Source organism: Polypterus senegalus, chromosome 2 (assembly GCF_016835505.1).
Source record: "Polypterus senegalus isolate Bchr_013 chromosome 2, ASM1683550v1, whole genome shotgun sequence".
In the NCBI taxonomy this organism is placed as follows: Eukaryota; Metazoa; Chordata; class Cladistia; order Polypteriformes; family Polypteridae; genus Polypterus; species Polypterus senegalus.
The window spans coordinates 148,703,386-148,726,553 of NC_053155.1; the positions used below are offsets into that span (position 1 = coordinate 148,703,386).

The 23,168-nt window shown below is 35.7% G+C and overlaps 1 protein-coding gene and 1 long non-coding RNA gene across 4 annotated transcripts in view; one reads left to right on the top strand and one right to left on the bottom strand.

The window, feature by feature from the left end:
* The window catches only part of LOC120523463, a 42,714-nt gene extending 24,662 nt beyond the window's left edge, over positions 1-18,052 (top strand). Inside the window, exon 3 of the long non-coding RNA XR_005632633.1 lies at positions 17,919-18,052. This is a non-coding gene — a long non-coding RNA (uncharacterized LOC120523463). The remainder of the gene's footprint in view (positions 1-17,918) is intronic.
* Positions 1-23,168, bottom strand: part of si:ch211-168k14.2 (phospholipase D1) — a 213,282-nt gene that overhangs the window by 38,374 nt on the left and 151,740 nt on the right. For all 3 annotated transcript variants that reach the window (XM_039744794.1, XM_039744793.1, XM_039744795.1), the window contains 4 exons: positions 16,121-16,364; positions 9,621-9,734; positions 8,126-8,251; positions 4,309-4,427 (listed from right to left, as the gene is read on the bottom strand). In XM_039744794.1, the coding sequence (XP_039600728.1) occupies positions 4,309-4,427; positions 8,126-8,251; positions 9,621-9,734; positions 16,121-16,364 (603 nt within the window). The remainder of the gene's footprint in view (positions 1-4,308; positions 4,428-8,125; positions 8,252-9,620; positions 9,735-16,120; positions 16,365-23,168) is intronic.

Here is a 23,168-nt window from a genome sequence, read left to right on the forward strand (position 1 = left end):
ATTCAAAGAGGCATAATTCTGGGAGGAATTGGGGCGGAACAGCAGACGCATGCAAGTACGTTACTTTTCACACTGACTGGGATTTATGTAGCGGAAGAACGTGGAAGTTGGAATACGCACAGATTCCTGCATCTGTATTTTTGCTGTGCATAAGTACATTTTAGCTTTTGTGCTTACGTCATGTTATAGTACGAATTCTACGCATGGCGTTATGCATGAGGCCCCAGGCCTCCTTTGTCTATCTGAAAAAGGCCTTACTCGAGTGGGCTTAATCCGAGCTCCACTGGCTGGCCTCAGGCTTCACAGCCTTAATAATGGGACTAAGCCTCAAAATTACACTTAAATATCCGAAACATATAGCAGAAGTTCAAGAAGAAAATGGATGACTACAAACACATTGTTTGTATAAAAGAGGGTAAACAAAGGATCTTTTTAAATAAGGAATTTATTCATAAAAAACAGGAAGTACTTAAATAAGCAAAAAAAAAAATGGAAATCCCTAAAAGGACATTCCACAACAAAAACGACACAATACACAGTCCAGAGGAATCATCCAAGAATAGAAGGCAAGTATAATGGATAACAAAACAAACAAAAAAAAAACAGAAAATCCAACAATAAAACAGTACTCACAAATACTCCAGTGTAAATGAATGATCTCTAGCTCCTGAGCCTTCTCAGCCAGCTTAAATATTCAGAAGGAGGTGGTGAAGTTAAGGATGCCCCTGGGGCCCCACCCACAAACAATAAAGAACATAAGAACATTTAAACTGACTGTACACAATGACAGAATTACAATTGAAATTGACAGAAATAACATAGACACGAAAAACAATAACCCAAAATTAACAAAAGCAAGAACACATCATACAATACACTGAATTCATAATGTTCTGCCCTTACAAAGGCCTCTAGTGTAGTGCTACTAAATTTTGTGTTTTTTTAACCCTTGGTGGTCTCTCTTGATTTTAATATTTTTGCCTTGTGCTATTGGGTGTCTTTGCCTGTAATTGTTTGCCTCATCATTTATTTTACCTCATCAAACCTGCTTTATTGTTGGCTTGACCTGATCAATAATTTACAGAATTTATCATGAACATGTTAGTGTTTGCAGAATTTGAATAGTTACAAATTTATTTCTGAATGCTTAAAAAAATGATTTTCCAGTAATTTTAATAGAGGTGAAATGAACTTTTTGTTTTTGTGCCTTAAGAGCCCTTAAGAGGACCTTAAAGAAAACCATGAGCAGCTTATCATTCTGGTGATGTTAATAAAATACTAGCAAAAACAGCACAAGCATCAACATACAATTGTGATGCAAATAACCCACTTCCATAATAAAATGTATATCATTCCAGTTCCCGAATTTAAGATATCATGGGAGCATCTGGAACCAGTTAAACTTTAAACCAGGGCGGGACAACAGTGCATCTCAGGCACACATACTACATGTCCTCAGTTTGGAGATGGCATCTAAAATAACATGCATTTTTTTGCAGCTTGAGCAGAAACTGGAAATTCCACAAATACATAATCATTCACTGCAGGTCACTGGAGTCTTCTGCAGCACAAAGTTCATAGCCAGTGTCCCACCTTACTTTAAAAGTAAATATTAACCAGTCATAGCCCTGCTTTACATCGTACTATTTTATAGATAATGTAATGGTTATTAACATCAGTTTAAGTGTCTTCTATTTGTGGCAGAGGCCTTCTAGACCACCTGTACTATTCATTACATGCAGGGGAGCATGTAGTGTTCTAACAGTGTTTTGAAAACTTGAGTCATGGATATTGAAGAAAAAAAATGCACAAAATACTTTGTTTTAAATTAGCATGTAAATCTTGTATATTCTCGACAAGGTATGGTAACCAGTTTATAAAAGTGAGCTAAATTAGCAAAGTTTTTGTTTACATGTTACTTGTCACATTACCTTGAGGTGCTTTCATATCCTCATAATAATGCAGGTAAGGGGCAGGGTGTGTTGAGGCTTTGTGGGATATGTTTTTTATAGTTTTTACTAATTAGATTATAGGCTATGGAAAATCCAATGCTTTCAGTAACTGATTTGTCATTATGCCATGTTACCGTGGAAACTAAAGTAATTGTGAAAAAATCACAGCACACAAAAAAACAAAATCTTCTAGTGAACATACAGCCATAATTATTTTGTTTTTATTTTCTTTTTACATTGTTCTAAATGTATTGCAGCAGACCGATAATACAGGCACATTAAGCCCATTTAGAAAAAGAACAGACTGATGAAACTCCAAACATTCTAACTGAAATCTTTTTCCTTTGACTCTTCATTAAATAAATCAGCAACCAATCATAGAAAGGAAAATGCTTGCAAATATTTTATTTCAATTCACTCTCAACACAAAAGGAGAACAATTTGTGTTTACTATGGCTATAGCTAAAAGAAGTCACTATTAAAATTAATGTTCTAGCCAAAAAGTATATATTTTTAAAATATTTCTTATTTTTCATTGTTAATGTCATATTTTTATGCCAAATGCGAATAAGAATGTTTCTAAAAGAAGGGGAGCCTATACCTTTAAAATAATCCGGAGTGCTGTCCCCTTTAGAAGCAGAAATGTTTAGGGCAGATGCCAAATTCCTTTGCTGCCCTGTATGCCATGTAAGAGGGACTGTGACATTATTCTACCCCCAGATCACAGAAGGCATTTGACAAGATGTTAATGAGAGATGATGAGGTGGGCATTGCGAAAGTTACATGTGGATGGATAGTTAGTGGCTGTGGTGATGTCGATGTATGAGGGAACACGAAGAGTGATCCGCACAACAGATAGGGAATAATGAACGATTTCAGAGTAAGGTTGGGCAGCACCACAGATTGGTTCTGAGTCCATTGCTTTTCATGATAGTGATGAAGCAGATGACAAGAGAAGTGCATGAAGTAATGGTATGCAAAATCTTGTATGCCTATGATTTTGTTTTAATAGCAAAAAGTAAAGTGAAATACAAGCACAAGATGTTGAAATGGAAAGCTAGCTAGGATGCAGAATACCTCAAGGTATGTGCAGGAAAGATCAAGGTTATGGTTGAAGAGGAAAGTTTAGAAAGCATGGAAGTGGTGGGTGCATGACCATGTGGCATATATATTAAATGTTCTGACAGAAATGTACTCCAGTGCTCCAATTGAATTAAAAATGTAGTGGCATGAAAGGTAGTCTGTAGGCAGTAAGTGTCACTTTTGCTTGTAGAAAGTGTGTGGGAGGCTGCAGCATCCTGATGTAGCAAGGGTAAATTTAGATATTGGCATTGGTGTTGTTTAGGAGTGCAGACGGAGGTGATGTCACAGAAGAGAATTATCAGAGTGAAGAGAGAGAGAGAATCCAGAGTTGTCCACCATTGTGACTTTGAGGGGAGCATCTCTTACATGGATGGGTGAAATTTATGAAAGGTGTCTATGGAGTAGTATGCTGTATTGGGTTGTGATTTTATCAATGAAAGTGAAACATAAAATAAAGCTGGAAAACTGTGATGAGGATGATAAGGTGGATGTGTGGTGTGTAATTAGGTAATAGGAAGATAAATCCTTAAGAGAAAGTTTTGGCATGGAGGTGTGTTATGCTGAGGAGAAACTTACTAAGGTAGCGTTAGGTATGGTGAGTGAAAGGCCTTGATTGATTGAATAAAGAGGTTCACCAAGATGTAGATAAAGGGGTTGTACCACTGAGGGAAGCCAAAAAAATATGGTAGGAGTGATGTCAGATGATATAAAAACTCTGGGTCTTGATGTAAAGGATGGGTCAGGGTGGTGGAGAAAAAGAAGTCTGTAAGCAACAGACTAATCTGCATAAAACCTGGAAAATGACCATTAAACTAGTAATGATGATGATGTTGATGATAATAATGTTACCCCTAATTGAGGCTTTACATTTTTGGAATCAACTAATGTTACCCCACATGGCGATGCGATTATCAACCTATTTTTGCCGCCCTCTTTATCCATTAAAGTCACAAAATGCTTTTTTCTACCCAGACCATTTTGGTCAGAGGATAGTATGCAACACTAGATGAAACTTTAGTTCAAAGCAGGACACACTCACAAACATCCCCATGCTGGCTTACTTTATGGTCAGCCTAATATAAATGCCTTTGGAATATGGAAGGAACAAAAAGTACATCAAGAAAATTCACATGGATACTGTGAGAACTTATAAATTATGTGATTCAAGCTCCATTCGTTGGAGCTGTAAAATAACAGGTTTAAAAACAGAGCCACCCTGTCACATCACAGTGATACTATGTAACAGTCAAATTATACCATTGTGTTTTCTTACCTTGGTGAAGTTCCAGCGCTGAATAAAATGCCTTGCAACATCTCTGGCTGCTTTGCCATGTACCACCACTCCAATGTCATGCCATGGCATTCGTGGAGTTTTATACCTATCAATAAAATCTTGGAGAGAAAACAGACCCATTCAAGTAATTCATCAACAGTATTAAGGTTTGGACTTTCCAAGCTTCAATATAACATTTTGTAGCACAGAAAAATCAACTGTAATTGGTTCAAAATGTTAAGGTTTGAGTTTTCTACATTGAACACAATTTGATTAATTTGCTGAAGTGTCTATATGGTGATGTACCTGGTGTTGTTTTGACTTCATGTCTATGGCACAAATAGCTTTACTAACTGATCAAGATCAAATTTGTTGATTTTATTACAGTCTATGAACTATTTTAATTTTAAACAAAACTTGTTCAGAGTAACTTAAGATTTGATGAACACAAACATTATATTTCAGCCATGGTTCCTCCCATGGATGGTGTTCAGATGCTTGTCTTCTTCTGTTCATTTTTGGATTCTTTTGTTGTATTATTTTGATGTTTCTTCATCTGCATTATTCTTAGTATTTGATTTTGTCTATTTATGTATGCCTCGATTACATTCCTTGTGTTTTGTGGGTGGTTCCTCAAGAGGTGGGGCCACCAGTTAATCACTGCAAGGTACTGTCTCAGTCCTATAAGCAGCTTATTCAAATGCGCTTTTGAGTTTGTGAGCCTTTTTTATTTCTACTGTTCTTTCTGTGATTATTGGATTTTTGACTTCATGCTCTGTTTTTGACTTTGTTTCTGGATTCTGTATTGAGATTTTGATAACTTGGATTACCTTACATTTCAGGCAACTTGTACTCCTCAGAGCTTGTTCTTTTTTTCAGAGCATTCTTGTAAGAAATAAATCTTTTTATTTTAGAAAGATTCTATATTTATCCTCATTGCTAGCTGGGATTTAACAGTAATATTCCTGTTAAGTGGGCATTTTTGGAGGTTTTTGGGACGTTCAAGAATCATAATAACATGTGTTTTTATTACAATAAGTGGCCATTAAAATGCCTGCTGCAAATATGCTATCAAAAGTTTAAAATAAATTACACATTATCTTTGAAGTTTCCAATTGCTTTTGGACTTCCTCCATTTATCACCGAGAAATATTCTGCCAGGTACAGCTCTGTTGACTATTTTGTGGATAAAACTATTCAAATAAACGTGGTTAAGAAAAAAAAAGTTTTTTGAATTTTAAACTACTTTTGACCACATAGAAAATAATCATATCAGCAGTGAGAAGACCTGGCACAACCCCTTCACAATACAGCATCTACTGTATTTCTTAAAGTTATAGACATTTATTACTTTTGTCAACTGAGCAGAAGCTCTTTTGCTATTCGTAAACTTGAATTATGGAATGGATGTGATGACAAGTACAGATAAGTCAGCATGAACCCTGATTTATTTTATCTTACACATGTATGTGAGGAGTTTATAAATTATCCCTGGCTTTGCTAGTTCTTGATTTAACAAAAATTGAAATGTTATATTGTTTTGCTTGTTGACTTTTCAATTTTTAATCTAATTTAGCATTAATGTGAATTATCTTCTGCATAACCAAGGATATGTATGTTCTCTCTGCAATAAGCTAGTGCTTTACAGTCTAAAAGATTCTGCCTTGCTGCCATGATTCACTCTGTTTTACTGGGTATACGCTAAGGGCATTGAGGGAGTAAGGAGAGCAGATTGATTTATCACATTTTATTATTATTACCTTTGCTAAGATAAGGGCCATAAAATACTTATTCCAAAATAACTACATGAAACCACGGATTTGGTGAGTGGGTGGTTTCAGTGGGTGCAAATCCAGTTTTTATTTTCATTGTTTCTTTTTTTGGTTCATTTGTTGACAATGTGGGCATTATTATTCTGCATTTATTTTTGTTAATCCTTCATTTTTTTGCTCAATGTCAATTAGAAATTGATCATGAAAAAAAGGAACAATAGACTTTAGCACAATTTTTGACAACCTGTCACCCTACCTGCTGCAAATGTTATTTGGCCTATTGTATTGTATATATGTAAACCAGCTTTAGTTGTGAGTGTTGTGACTAGGTGTTTGTGGTGGTCTGCTCAGATATTAAGGGATTAGGTTGCTTGATTTTGTAAAGTGAGAACAGACTGCATGTAGATGAATTAGTAATCATGGACCACAGTGGATAAGAGGGAAATCTTCACTGTGTAAGAGGATCTTTGAAAAAGTGGTTGAACTTCATGAAGGAGAAGGCAAATCCCTGCATCTAGCACCCTTGCCTTCCTATCCTGCTTGGTGGATCAACCATCAGGCTGTCTTGGCTCCCTTTCAGATATGCAACAGCTTGCTGTCCTCCTTGTGAGGTCTGAAAGCTAGGGCTTGTACAACGATCTCAGGATGCCTCATGATGTGTCTTTGATTTCTGTTACGGATGGTCTAGAAGACAGCATGAAGTAACCACACATAGGAAGTTGCCTGATAATGTCTAACTAAATGATACACCCTATGAGGTCTTCAAGAATCAAACTAAAACAGTTGTTTCTGGTCAGATGACTCAAAAGAGACCTTTAAAAGGGTCTACTGAAAGAAAGATTGCGAGTTGTTGTTCAGATGTAACCAAGGAATGACACCTAATTTGTTTACAATGGAACTAAGCCCACAGGGCAAAATAATTGGAAATGGAAACTTTCCATTAAAAAAAACTATTTGAATTGCGTTACAATAACATGATAAACACCAAGAAAGCCATTTTCTTTTATCTCTGAAATGCCGAGGCTGCAATCATTCAAACACTAGGATACTGACTGCCACCATCTCTTCTAAGCAGAATGAGATGACCAATAGTGAGAGAGTGGTGTTAACCACTGCACTACCATTCCCCCTTCTGTATTAATAATAATTAATAAATAATTGCATTTTTGCAATGTAGCAAAAGCATTTTTTGATATATTTTGCATACTGGAGTGTTAATCAGCAACATATCAAAGAGACGGGTATATCATTTGTTATACTGCTAGATTATAACGTATGTTTTCTAAGATTTTTCCGGCAAGGAAGACAGAAGTTTCAAAGTAGTTATACTTACTAATTAAGATGCCTGAGAATTAAGACATGTTACACATAACAACCCTATAAACCTACCATTCTCTTTTGTCGGTGTTTGGTGTGGCCTCTAGCAGTCACACTATTATATGAGAGTCTGTCTGCGGGCTGAAACATGCAGGGTCTGTCTTGTCTTGTTTATTATGTTACAAAGTCGTTGATTTGGACTGGAGTGTGAGAATACAGTCACTTTCTATGAACACCTTACCTGGCCTTTATGGTGGCATCGACAAACGATTATGACATTGAGTATTTTTTGATGAATGATTGGAGAATAGATATATGTGGAATATGTTCTGTGTTTTTCTCCTGATGGCTGTTATGTTAGTGTGATTCTGAATGGAGTGAAACGGTCTAAGTTCATGTTGAAAAAAAAGTAAAATGTTAAATAATTAAAAAAATGTTTAATAAGAATGCATTATCTTTTATTCTAATTTGATTTGCATCCTAATGTTACACAAAAATTGTTAGAACCATATTATACTATATATTCTTCACACTAAGTAATCTCCTTTTTTGAATGGACAAACTCACCTAGATAACTACAGCTAGCAGGACTTAGAAGCTAGCTAGTATCCTTTTACAAATGGAATTATGAGACTCAACAGATACCAAATCTCTTTCCAGATTCCAAAAAGTTTGGTTATTTTAGTTTTGTAGCTAAGCTTTACAAATATCAATAAAAATTACCATACCATCAAAAGGTTTATTCAGCTCCACCCAGTCTTTGAGAATGAAGTTACAATAGTCTTTGCCGTGCCAGATTCTTGCCTCCCCAAACAACTCCTTGTTGCTTATATGACTTCTTATGGAGCTGTTATCTAAAAAGAAATGTTATAGTTCAAAGGTGAGCCATGTCTGAAAAGACTTTTTTTCATTTCAGACTTTTCAAGCAGCAGGCTAGCTGGTGTCAAGGACCAATACTGACTGAGTACACAAAATGGCACCATAATTTGTACTGTAAAGCTTAATAAACTCACATCCTGACTGACATTAAAATGCTACATGGTTTGAATAATTTGAGTAGTGCTAATATCACAGCAGGCTCTTGAAATGGAATAAAGAGAAAAACAATGCTTTTAAAATAAAAGCCAAGACTGTCATTTCATTTTTAATAAAGTGTGATGATATGACCTATGATTTTGCTGTCTTAATACAATGATGTACTGTATAAAGTATATAAAGTTTTTTAAACTCTCATTTGAAGTATCAAATAAAATTTTCACTTTTTTAGGTATTTATGAATTAGAATTCTTCATTGATAATCTCTTTATTTTTTGGTGTCTATTCAGCATATGCTCCCTCACAAACACAGCAACAACCATCCACAGTGGGTCAACTGTGAGCCCCCCTGTTAAGCCACCATTCGTGTTTTGGTGATGTTGAAAGAAACTATAGACAGAGGACAGTGACACTCTCAAAACTGAATGCCTTTCCAGGAAAAAAATGACCATTTCATAATACAGGCAATGTTAAAAATTGTTCTTGTACATATCACATTGGATAAATAAATGGTAATTAAGACGTTAGAATAAGAATTAACATGTTGTGAAGATATAAAGTATTTAGTTTGGGTTTGTCTGTTTCTTCCTAATTATTAATTGCAATATTAAAGAGCCAGGCAAATAAGAGATTTTTTTTTAGCTTCTAAGTAAAAACAAAACTGTATTTCAGATATAATGGCACACCTTTGCAGTTTCAAATGACTGTTTAGAATTTGTATGTCCTCACTGTGTGTATATAGTTCTCTTTGGGAATGCTAGCATTATCTCTCATCCAAGACACACACAGGTTAGTTTGACTGGCAGCTTTAAACTAGCAGTAAGGGGTGCAAGGGTGGATGAGCCCTGTTATGGGCTGGCATCCTGCCTGTGGTTGGTTGATGTTCTGTACCAGAAACTGCCAGCCAGGGATCAGGTCCCTTATGACACTACAACCAAATATGTCTGTGCAGACAATGGATAAAGTAATAGATATATTCATTTGTAAATTATGTGGAAAGACTGTAAATATTTAACTACCCAACAGCAATTTTTAAATGGATAGCATTTCATTATCAATATAACCTTCTTAAACCCCATTGAGCATTAGGTGGGAATCAACCCTATGTGGAGCGCAAGTACATCAACCTTTCTTTATTTTATAATTTTAAGTTACACCTTTTAGGCTTAAACATTTGATGTTACTTACCATGAGGCAGAGTCAATGAACACTGAGTTTGAAAGGAACCTGAGTCACTGGATAGGTAAGAAAGGCTCTTAGTGCGAAATTCATGCTGATGTGATTTACCAGCGCTGCAAGGATCTGAACACAAAAATAAAACATGCATTTTAGAATTTAATGTTGTAAGTATATTTTAATATCATACTGAAAATATGAAATTCATTAAGAGCTGAAGCACACATCTGCAGAAAACTTGATCAGCGATAAATGCATAAATGTGTAATAATAAATGCATAATATGTATAATAAATGCATAATGTGTAAAAAAAATGCATAATGTGTATAATAAAAGCATAATTTCCACTGCTGTCCTCAAGTAAGTGATTCACCCTTTACCTGAAAAAATGTTGCTGGATCTACTTTATCAATGCCTTTAAGGATTTTAAATACCTGGATTAGGTCCCCATGCAGTCTACTCTGCTTGAGACTCAAGGGTCATTTTGTTACTGCTGCCCTTCACAAATTTCCTGCCATGATACAAACAATTCTAAGCTTATTTTTGGTTGTATGGCTATGAACTAGCTGTGCTACCCATCTAAGATGGGTTGAAATCTATGTCGTCGGCAAAGACCTCGGTGTTAACATTTGCATTGCACCATGCAATGTGTACACCTCTGTTATATGCCATTTGATACAGGATTTGTAAAAACAGTGTTAATGTTTGTGATGTGACATCTATTGAAATAACAACTGCCAGGAAGATATGGAAAAAGATGATCCACTGTGGCAACCCCTAACGGGAGCAGTCGATTGAAGAAGAAGAATGCATTTTACAGTATTACTAAAAATGCTTGCAATGCGCCACCTGTTGGAATGACAGAGATATAGCAACTGGACAGACACACAAACATTTATCCTTTTATTATGTTGGAAAATGTGATACTTCTTAAATGGCTAGAATACAAATGATATAAGCTAGGTGGCATGATTGCTTTAACTGAAGAAGACTGCATTAAATCAGTGACTTAAGTGTTGTGTAGTGAACAGAAAATTGTATGTATTAGCACAGTTGAAGATTTTAGCATACATTCCAGCTGTGGTTGTGATCTTCCGGCATACAGTTATACACTTCATTTTATGGAGGGCCATAAACCCCATTATCACAGCATTGAGGACACATATCAGCAGACCAAAAACCATCATGAACACCAGACAGACAGTGTTAGCTAGCCAAGGCTGCATAGCCACCAAACCAGATGAACTAGGTCTTAATTTTTCCTGGTTCTTTTTGCGGTATATAGTATCTAAGTTTACTTTAAAATGTATGTGTTATTATCAGTGGTTAACAACCAAATACATCTGATTATAACATGTGTGAGAATGTTTACATTGTTTCTCATAAATGAAATGTAATTACATAAATGTAATTACTTAAATATACACAAAAACTGCTGACGTATATACACAAAAGCGTACAATATAATGCATTTCAAGAGGAGCAACTGATCATGATGGCATGCTCAAAGTATCAAGTGTATGAGGAAAATACAACATTCTGTGCTGGCTTTTTATTATATACTACTGGCAGTACAAAGCATAGTTCTCAGATGCACTTACTGAAACCGAAATTGCACAGAAGAAGGAATGGATCTGTGGAGCATGCTCATTAAAAGCTTCTTCATACAATCATTTTATTAACACACTTGTTCTGCTTTGTTACAATGTGTGCAGGGGCTTATCACTGGAGATTCTGTGCAAGATGTCAACCAAGGGCATAGTCATGGTCGCACACACTCACAATCGCACTTACTCTACTTTAAATAGACCTGCTGTACCTAGTAATCTGTCCGGTATTAGGCTTAATCTGTGGCCAAATACTTTTATTCTCTTTCTTGTTGAAAATGCAATAACCACCTGCTGAGTGCATTTACAGTTGTTTGACTAGATGTTGAAGTTTATTCACAAGATGGTCAATAGTTTGCTCATTCCTAAGGTATTTTTATGTAATGCAGTATAAAGGGTAAGGCTCTACACTTTATATCACAAGGTATTCAGTTCAACTACTGCCTTGAGTAACCCTTAGCACATTTACCATCCAAATGTTAACACTTATATTTTATCCTGATCCTGTAAGTGATACTGGGCAAAGGTGTTAGCTAAAAATATACAACCAAAGTACCATTTATTCCAAGAGGTGTCTATTATGTGTTTTTGGGCACTGCATATGTTTCAAACTGATTAAAGCAGATTTTCAGGACCTTTGACACCTTCCTTTCAAGCATTTGTGTGTTGCAAATATTTCACAATTTCTAAGAATGAGAATGTATTTTTATTTACTTTCTTTTTTTTTCCCCCATCAGAGTTCAAATTTTCCATTGGCCTAGTTACTGGTTATTAACCCTTTGTTAGGTGACTTGAAATTTCCAACAGCGTTCAGAATAAAAGGAAGCTTACAATATCGATTTTCTGCCAATTTGATTATAATACTATTTAATGTGTAAAACTGTTTCTATGATTTTGATCTTAGAGATACAACACGCCAAGAGTCATGCCATAAGAAAGTCAAATTCTATCACCCTAGGATGTGAATGAAGTGACAGGTGTTCATTCTTTAGTTTGTTTTTTCACTGAAATGCAGCTATACTACACAGTCAAATGCAACTTCAGGTTTTTGTTGTTGTCCTTGTCCCTATTCATCTTCTATATTCACTTTATTATATTTTCATATCTGTTTAAGGAAGATACTGTAAAAGTAGGTGTCTCACACTACAATGGAAAGTCAACTTTACCTATTTTCCTAATTCTTAATTTAAAGCATTTATTATTTTTCAGTTCCACAATGTCTGACTTCCTTCATCCTTAATGTATGGATTTTGATTTTGTCTCAGTTAATTTCAATTGATTTTGCTCACCTCACATGTATGACATTTCCTTCATTAATCTAGACCCAGTTCATCAATATGAGATTGATACATACTCTTTAGACACACTGTATATAGAGGTCAATGCTCTGATTTGTTATTTCTTTGTTTTTACTATTCTTAACTTCCACCTTATATGAACAATCAGGTCTATAGATGAAAAACTCAAAGGTCTAATGATCCTTAAATGGTAACTTCTAATAATCCAAAGGTGGCAGTGTAGTTGTACATTGTCCTGGGTGCAATGTTCAGTCGCTTTTAAATTGAAGTGTTCTCTTTTCACACTGAAGAATCTATTTCCTTCTTATATGGTTTTTCCCTATAATGCATAACTATGGCTTGAAGCAACAATAATTTTTATTTTGAACAGGTTTCCTCCCTTTTAATTGCGTTTTCAGTCATTTTTAGGTGAGTTTGCACATAGTGGACAAAAGCACATATTGTAAAAGCCCCTGTCTGGCTGTTTCTCTGTTTTCATGAAGCAACTTTGCCACCCATAGACCAATTTTGTTGAGATTTAGCATAATTATTTTTCAAAGAAATTTGTCAAGACAGTTCGATTTTTTGCTTTGATATCTTGAACAGATCGCACTTTGTGAAGTTTTACAACTTTATAATTTCCCACTGGAAAGCATTGGTGAATTTGCAAACTTGTCCATCTTAAAATTGAATTTTCAATTTTAGACCCAGATAAACTCTAACAACAGCGGTGGGCTGGTGCCCTACCCGGGATTTGTTTCTGCCTTGTGTTGGCTGGGATTGGCTCCAGCAGACCCCCGTGACCCTGTATTAGGATATAGCAGGTTGGATAATGACTGACTCACTGACTAAACTGTAATAAATGCAGCAAGCCCCTGATGTTCTTGCCCATCATATACCATTTGCATTCCCATTATAAAATAAATTAGTTCCTTTCCAAGTTCGCACTTATGTATAGAATTTTAACAGGTGAGTGTGTTTTAACTAATATTAATAGCTAGACAGGGAACTTATTTCAGTTCATTTTCTCCATTCATAGGTTAATATTGATACTGAGTTTATCCTAGTATTGTTCATTTTGTATTAATAGATATTTTCCAATTGCTAATTATTATGAGATACTACTCTATTGGATATAATTTTTAAAATTCTATGTTTAAGAAAATTGAACAGCAGTCACAGTCCCTTCACCATTAACTCACATCAATCAATATCATTTTCACATCACTTGAATTGCAGTCTGTTGTATATGAAAGCTATTCAGCCACCACAAGCCTATTTGTGCTCTGTTTTTAACTTTAATGTGTAAAGTGCTGTTAAAAAGCTCATATAGTCTACTAACACATGTAATTGTATTATATTAGCTCTGTTACTTTTGGATATGGTTACAAAACTATTTCATAAACAAAAATGTAATAACTGACTCTTGGATGAAGTAAATAAAAATTTGAAATGCTCCAACTCCAACTTACATACCAGATAAAGAACTCACCGAACAGACATGAATGTTAAGCCATGCATATATTGCCTAACTTGCCTAACATGAAGATTACTGAGTTCAAAACCTAAAAAAAAAAAATTCATTTTAATAGATGCTTATAAAATCTAAAGATGACTTAAATTACTGCAAACCTAAAATAGTGTTCACTTGAGGTGTTCATTCAGTTAGACCACTGCTTGACACAGTAGAATTCAGAATGACAGAAAAAGAGCTCATCAAATTCCGTTTTCATTATTTCACGACTAATGAGCTAATGCAAATTAGTTGATTTCATTTATTTAATTTAATTATGTAAGACAAAAATGAAAAACCTTAGTAGCAGTAGTAGCAGTAGAATTGTCACAATTACAGTCAGTACACATTTGACTAACATGCAGAAAAGTGTCAGAAGAAAGAAGAATGTATTGGAATACAGAAAATTCATTTTATAGAAAAGCTGGACCCTTTAAGAGTAACCACCTTTTTTACAGAGGAAAAAACTTGGTCAGTAGGTCAGAATCTCCAGCTATTTAGTAGATTTTTTTTTACAGTTTGGTACATATATATATATATATACCAGTAATGGTGCACTGCACGGAATACACTTGACTTGAGCTTTCATAGTTTTCATCCTCCCTCTCTGTTTGCTCAGAGGTTGTTGCTCTTGCTGCTTCCTAAGTAGCTCTTCTTTTCTCCACCCTAGTGGCCCACTTCTTCTCTTCTTTCGTTGGCATATGTTTTCACGTTAAAACTGATTAAGTCAGTTTTTGTGTTTCAATTACTTAGTACATTTTCCTTAATTTTTCACTTCAGTCATTCTGCCTCAAGAATGATTTAAGATAAGAAGAGGTAGAAGAAGTGATGTCTGCCCTGCTGGCCACTGCTACAATAAAATAAAAATAAAAAGAGGAATAACCATGGAGGTCAATCATCACCACGAAAGCGGATAGTAGACGTCACGTAGTATATGTGTACCAAACTTCAGGTCAATAGATCAAATGGTTTGTGAGAGGTAGAGGTGATTTAACATCCTGGACAGACAAACGAACAGCCACAGTAGAGTATTATACGTATATAAAGATATATATATGTACATTCTCTGTATTTTTAAATGAAAATGTAGCAGTGTGGGCAGACAGTGTGGACCATACTATTTTTCATGTTTGTTTGTTACCTTTCCTGTTTTAATATGAAGAGTTCCTCCTAAAAACTAGGTCCAGTACCAGCAGTACTAGCTATCATATTAGGATCACGGCATAGACTTCTAGCCTGACTACTGTAAGATTGTCATGCAGCATTTCATAATTGCAGCTACAGAGATCCAGTGTGTCAAGTTCAAATTCCACGTCTGGTCATTATCTGCGTGTGGAATCTACATGATCTCTCTGTGTCTGTCTGGGTTTTCCATACATTCCTTTGTGAATGTTGGTATGTACATGAGTGGAGCAGTAAGGCCAGATCTACAATAAGAGTGGTTTGGGTATGAATCCTGGGGCCCCTGCTCGCTAAGGCAACTTTGCCTATGCAAGGGGGAAAAAACACCTAAAAACAAGAAAAGTTAATGTTTTCACTAACAGGTACTCACAGCAACATGCTGTGCAGCACCCACCTCTACCCCACTTTGATCATCATGATTATAAACCTTTAAATTTAATAAATCTTTATTAAAATATTTAATAAATATTTATAAAGATACAATATATACTATATTAACTTATTGGCGTAGAATTATATTTCTCATCATTTTGATTGTACATTTTATTTTCTCTGGCTCTGTTTTCATCAAGGTAGGATGCAAGAGAAGCCCACACACATCATAAAAGAACAAACACACATAAAGGTAATGAGTACTAGAAAAACTGTACCAGTTGGAATATATCCTATATAGATATAGATATACAGTACATTGATATGTAAACACATTTTCTGCAAAATAGGCTTTTGTCTGAGTGATCACAAGAAAAAATATAAGAATCACAATCCTAGTGAATCATATCTAGGTTTACATAAATTAAAGAATAAATAATTTAAACACTGTACTGGTATTACTGGAACAAAAATACTTCAGGATTCTACATGGACTGAAAGTCCAATCAGTCATGCAGCAGTAATGTTCTTACAGACTAAATAATGGAGTGTAGACTTACTAGATTCAGGAATGCTGGAGCTAAAACTATAATTCTCTTCTGTACTGTTTTCCTCAGAATGCTTGGTTTGAAACTTGTGTCTCTGTAGATTATGATTGCAGCTTTCTTCTTTCAAGGATTTGTCATTGTCTCTTGTGATTCTATCAGATCGTTTTGTGTTGTTCCATCTCACTAGATCTTTGAGTTCATAGTTGCTCTCAGCATCAAGTCCTCCTTCTTCTTCTTCAACTATAACTGCTGATTGCTGTTGAAAATCATTATGGCATTCCAAGTTATATAACAGTTGAAGATAGGTATGTGACAAAATCTTAAGTATAGAATATTTTTTAAATTATTGATTGTACTGATTAATAAAGACAGCACCACATTTTTGTCACTGCCATGTTGTACATGAAATGTTTCTATTGGCCTTCAGGTAAAGTGTGCAATGCTATATTGTTTTTGCCTTGATAATGTTTGGTTTTATTATGAAGGTAGGCTGTTGGATTTGCCTAAATTATCCTAAATGTAGGGAATAACATGTGCACTCCCACAAGATGATTTGATAGGGGCGCCTTTTAACTCATATTTCAGAATCAGGCATTAGTCAGGAAAGCTTGACAGAGCACCAGCGCATGACAGGCCAGACTTCAGCACACACTCACAAATGCTCACGCCAGACCAGTTTAGGGATAACAGTCAGCCTACCCATAAGCCTTTGCACAAACAAAAAATAAAGCAGCTATGGAAAACGCTTTAACATACAGATGAAAAAATTCACATTTTTAAAATAAGGCACCATGAAAATCCCAGCACTGTTAGGCAGAAACTCTCTACCATGGTAATTTATCTCTGTGTGTCAAACCTGAATATTAATAAACCCTATAATCCCCAAATACATTTCACCTGCATTTACTCTTCTCCTATTGTGCCTATGTTGGCTTCTATTAAAAATTATACTGTATTTTATCACTAAACATGAAATTCATGCATACCATAATAGGAATGCAATTACAGCCAATGTATCTTTATGTCACATTTGTTCAAACTTTGAATTCTTAATGGGAACTCTTATCTGTCAACTTTCCACATATTCTCATACAAAACTATTTGAATGCTTGTTAAGTATCATGATCAAGTCTTAATAAAAAAAAAACAGAAAGCTTTTCAGTCAAAAGTTTTAATATAATAAATAATTTTCTCATCTAAGTTAATCTGCTTACAGTCACATCAGAGAACATTAATTAGAGGTTTTATACACAGCATTGTACCAGCACACTTTGTTGCATTCCCACCTTGCTTGAACATCTATTTACAGAAAGGCCCTGATGGTACCTTCTAGCAGTCCCAAGATTCACCTACTATATGGTTATCTTTTTCTAATAAAACCACTTGTTAAAATCATAATTTTCAAAAATATTTTAGGAGATACCCTCCTGATCGCAGCTAAGGCCCACTGTTATAATTTTCGCTTCAGATACTACCCCATGCACATTGACCGGAATGGTAATAGATAGATAGATCTTTATTTGTCGCCAGGGGAAATTTGGCTTTTTACAGACACTCTTTAACTAAATAAATATCTACTTTCAATTGATAAAAATAAGGGAATCTAATTAACAAAATAAATGCCCTTTGTTATGGTTAAGCCTAACCTTAAGTTTAGTTTTTGTTCATTTGATATTTGAGTTGTTTGTCGTGTTTCTTGTTTTTATTTAATTTTTGTGGTTATTGCATTTTTAAAAAATTGCTTAATTATGTTTTGTATTTCACTTTGAAAGCATTCATTGTGTTTTGTGTGTGTAACCCCAACTGGCAGGGCCACAGCTAAAGGACCACCCTGAGCTTATATATTGTGAGGCAGAGGAACAGATCCTTCAGTGGTTCATTGAAGTTCTCAAAGTGTATTTGTAAGTATTTGATTTTTTCTGGTTTCTTGGATTTTTTTTTCACTTTTGTTCTTGGCTTTGATTTTTGGATTATGTTTTTTGTCTTGTCTGCCCTGAGTTGCCTTTTAGGCAAATCCCTTTTGTATTATTTTCTTGCCCTTTGACATTTTGTGCTTTTTTGTGACTTACAAAGAAATATTTTTATCTAAAAGGATTATTATTTGCGTTGTCCTTAAGTGAGACATTTGTATGGTTCCTCTCTCTTGAAGGGCATTTTTGATATATTGAGATCCAGGACTACATTTTAGGCTTGTGCAGATCAAAGCCTGCCTATTGAATCTGAGGCCTAGTTGCAGAATTGAGGCCTGGTTCTGGGCCTTTTAGGGGCCTCATATCCTTTTTGCAATACTATTTTGTTCAAGACAATGACATTAATATTTATTCATGCATCTTTCCAATGTTATATTTCAGCCAAGATTCCTCCCCTGGCTGGGGTTAAAAGTCTTGTTTGATGTCTTTTTTGTTTATTTTTGTGCCATTTATTTGTGTTAATGTTGCTTTTGTTGATTATGTGCATAGTTCATTGTTTTTGATATTGTCTATAAGCCTCCTGTGTAGTGTTCAATGTGCTTTGTGGGTAGTCCTGCGCCACCACCACCTACTCAAAGCATCATGATGCTCCAACATTGATGGACTGAAAGCCAGAAGTCTACGTGACCATCATCATCAAATCCTTCCATGAAAACTCTAAATACAAAGAGGACTGTTTCATTTATGTTAGGTAGATTGCCCAGAGGGGACTGGGCGGTCTCATGGTCTGGAATCCCTGCAGATTTTATTTTTTTTCTCCAGCCGTCTGGAGTTTTTTTTGTTTTTTACGTCCACCCTGGCCATCGGACCTTACTTATTCTATGTTAATTAATGTTGACTTATTTTATTTTCTTACTGTGTCTTTTATTTTTCTATTCATTTTGTAAAGCACTTTGAGCTACATTTTTTGTATGAAAATGTGCTCTATAAATAAATGTTATTGTTGTTGTCCTCCTAGAGGCAGGGCCAACTGCTAATCACCACCGGGAACTTCCCTCTGCCCTGTAAATTCGTAGGGTCTTCTTCAGTTCCTGGCAGTTCATTTTGTAGGTGCTAGGGTGTTGATGAATTTACTTATGTTTCACTGAATTATTAAGTTTCTGGATTTTTTAACCTTGTTGCTCTGTTTTAACTATGTTTCCGAATATTATAATTGAAACTTGTTTGCAACGGATTGCCTTAGTGTTTTGGGGCAATTCCTTTGCTTCTTGTGCACCACAGAGCTTCTTTGTTATTGAAGAGCATTTTGTAAATAAAGTTTTACTTTTATAAAGATTTGGTACTGGCCCTTATTACTAGCCTGGGTTTGACAGTACTATCCCTCCTCTCTAGTGGGTATTTCTCGGAGTGTTTTTTGGGACTTATTGGGATGTATGTATCCATAAATATTCTGCATGATTAAAAAATGAATGAAATTTCAGCAAAGCATTTATAGAACACATGAAAGCTGCTCATATACACACAGGCGAACCCAGGAAAGTAAAGGTCTACTATAATTCTCAGAAATGAAGTCAGTTAACCAAATGTTAAAGTAAAGCTACAAAATTGCTAGTTAATCTTGCAAATGTCATACTGGCCTGAAGTACAAGGTGTCCATGTTAATGCTAATGAAACAATTACAAGATCCTCAGGCAACTAGGTTGATTATTACACAGAACTTTGTTTTGCAATGTTAGCTATTTGAAAGGTTTTGGAAATTGTCCATATTCTGAAACATGGAAACTCCTACAATCAGGGAATTCAGACCTTTCCCTGGTGATTTGTGTAAAAGAGGTTTATGTAGACAAGTGAGGATGAATCATAGATTTGTGGCTGGTTCCTGGTTAGTCTGCTGATGCTAGTACTGTCACTGTCAACATGAGACAAAAGAATTTGAAAAAGTGTACTTAGTTTGATATAATGAGCGGCATCCTAAACATAGAGTCATCAAACTACAGTATTATTAATTTACAGCATATGCTAATGCCAGTTTCCCATTTTGTACTGTAACTTGCTACTTATTTTTTTAGTTATGTGCAGCTACACCTTTCAATCAATGCATGTTATGTGTTCTCTGTGTGATAAAGAAAATGCCAAAAGAAGGAAAGGAAGCTTACAAAGCTAAAGTAGAAAACAAACTCAGAATAACATGAAGGATGTCTGGAATGGACTGGACATAATTATTGGACTCAAGCAATCCAGGGCTTAGGTGCTAGAAGGGGCTGTGGACAAAGTTAATACCCTGAACCAATTTTTAATAGATTTTCCCACCAACTGTCACTTTCTTTCAATTGGCCAGTCTGCTTGCACCATCCCTACTACATCAACATTTGTCAACTGGAATAGCCAGTGACAAGCCCACCAGTAACCATCAATGTGGACTGTCCATAACTGAAGGTTAAATAAGGAGACAACTGAGGAAGCTACACACAGGAAAAGATGCGAGATCGGAAGAGTCAGTACTTGAGTTCTTAAGGCCTGTGCTGACCAGCTTTGTGGTTTCCCCTATCACCTATTCAGTTTCTCCTTAAGGCTTCAGAAATCGCAACTGCTATGGAAAAAATTTTGCACTGTTCCAATTTCAAAGGAGGCATGTACCTCTTCACCTATTGACCACAGACCAGTGGCACTTGCATCTCACATCACGACGACCTTTGAGAGACTTGTCCTGGACTATATGAGTCCTCATGTAGTAGACCACCCGGACCCACTGCAGTTTGCCTATTGGACAAAGATTGGAGTGGAGGTTGCAATTATCTGTCTGCTCCACAAAGCTTATTCTCACCTGAGCAAAGCCAGCAGCACTGTGAAGGTAATCTTTTTTGTTTTATTCAGTGCCTTTAATACCATCCAGCCATCCCTGTTAAGAGGTAAGGTCAGAGATATGCAGGTGGCTGAGCCTATGGTGTTCTGGATAATGAAGTATCTGTCAGGTAGACTGCAGTTTGTGAGACTCAAGGACTGTGTTTCTGATACAGATGTGAGCAACACTGGAGCACCACAAGGAACAGTTCTGTCTCCATTTCTCTTCACTCTGTACACTTCTGACTATAAATACAGTATAAAACCAGGTCATGTCACTTATGGGGTGTATTGATAAAAGGGATAAGACAGAGTATAGGAGTCAGATGGAGAACTTTGTTTACTGGTGTAAAGAGAATTGTCTGGATCTTAACATCAGCAAAACCAAGGAACTGGTTATTGACTTTCACCATACCAAGAGCCTCTATGTCTGCTCACTATTCAAGAAGTGAAAGTAGAGGTGGTCCACACCTTCAAGTACTTAGAGGTACACATTAAAAAATAGGTTGGACTGCTCTCAGAACACATATAAGAAAGGGCAGAGCAGGCTCTTTTTCTTAAGGAGACTGTGTTCCTTTAATGTAGGAAGTGACATCCACCACATCTTCTGTAACTCTGTGACGTCCAGTGCGATTTTTTTACTCTGTAGTGTGCTGGACTGGTAACATCACTTCAAGAGAGTCCCATTAAAACAACAGGCAAGCTCAGTTATACAACACTCTCTGGGCTCCCTGGAGGTCATAGCAGAGGAGAGAATTAAAACAAAACTGAGAACACACTAACCCTGAGGACTTTAAGCCAATGAATTATTCGGCAGAAATGTATCAAGAAAGGCTAATGGGGCTCCTTTACATCAACAGCAATACACCTACTTAATGCTTCACTGTGACTGTGACAACCAAGTCAGAACTTTTCTTTCTTTTTAATTTTCTTGCTTTATACTTATTTTGGTGTGTGCTCAGACCAACATGTGTGTGCGTATGTGTGCGTATTTATTTATTTATTTGCTTACTTATTTATCTACCTATTCATTATTTATTTTTTTATTTAAACAGCTTCAGTAAAAAGCCAACTTTCCCCCTGGGGACTAGTAAACTAGTCTATCTATCTATGCACTTAGATAATGTTAAGCTGTGTCCTCTAACACAAAAGAACAATAGATTGAAGCAAAATTCAACATTAGAAAAAAAAAACAGGTGTCAAATTTCTGTAAGAAGCTGTACATAAAAGAATTAATTTATCATGAGGGCCAGAGCCTATGTGGGAGGCTTTGGGTGCAAGACAGGAACTGACCCATGATGGGACAACAGTCATCACGGGACACAATTATGTTTGCGTACCCTCACATTTACTCATACGTAGATGGCTAGTAGCCTATGTAGTCAACAGTGCCTCCTTTTAACTTTTAAACTCTGGACTCTAAATCCCATTTTAAACACACACTTGTGTATATTTCTAAATGACTGTTACAGACTAATTTTACTCTACTTTTACTGACTTGAACCTTTTATCTTTTAGATCATTCTTTTACAATCTTAAAAACAGATTGTTACAAATGTTTTTTTTTTATTTTTTATTTATTAGACCTGGGCTAATTAGGATAATAATGGACAATCAGCCTGAGAATTATTCTGGTAATTATTGCCAATTCCACACAAAGTGAGTAAGTATGGGATGCATGCTGCACATAAAAGTAAGAGCAGAGCAAGGAGAGCAGAGAAGAGAACAATAAAATGAGAACCCAAAGAAACTGGCAAACCTTTGTAGACTGAACAACAGTCTGAAGCAACTCTCCACCTAGGCCTGAAAGACTTATCTTCCATTAGCTGTATTTTCTACATCAGTATTTTTTAATAAGCCTTTTTTCCAATGAACTTCATAACCTTATAAGTCTCTTTACAAACAGATTTTTTTATTTTTGCTACCATCAGTTTTATTGTGTTTTTAATAATTTTATTTCATAATACAGTATTCATTTTATACTGTTTGATTGGGTCAAGGTATGTTGTTGAGATCACCTGGTGTTGGTGATTGCCATAATCCCACAGAAGTTAGCAGCTGAGGAAAAGACATTTTCCAACAGTAGCAGTGCAGTGAGCGGGCACCTGCTTTGATGATTGGCATAAGTGTAACTTAAGTGTCTGATCTGCTTGTGCTAAACTAATAAGTCTCTTTGCTTAAAGCAGCTGTCTACATGCAGTTACGGTTGTATACATGGGACGCTACATAACAGCTAAGGCAAATTTCCACAACTATACTTCAACAAGCACATACTAGACAGCAAAGAAAAAAACACAAAGACACAGGGA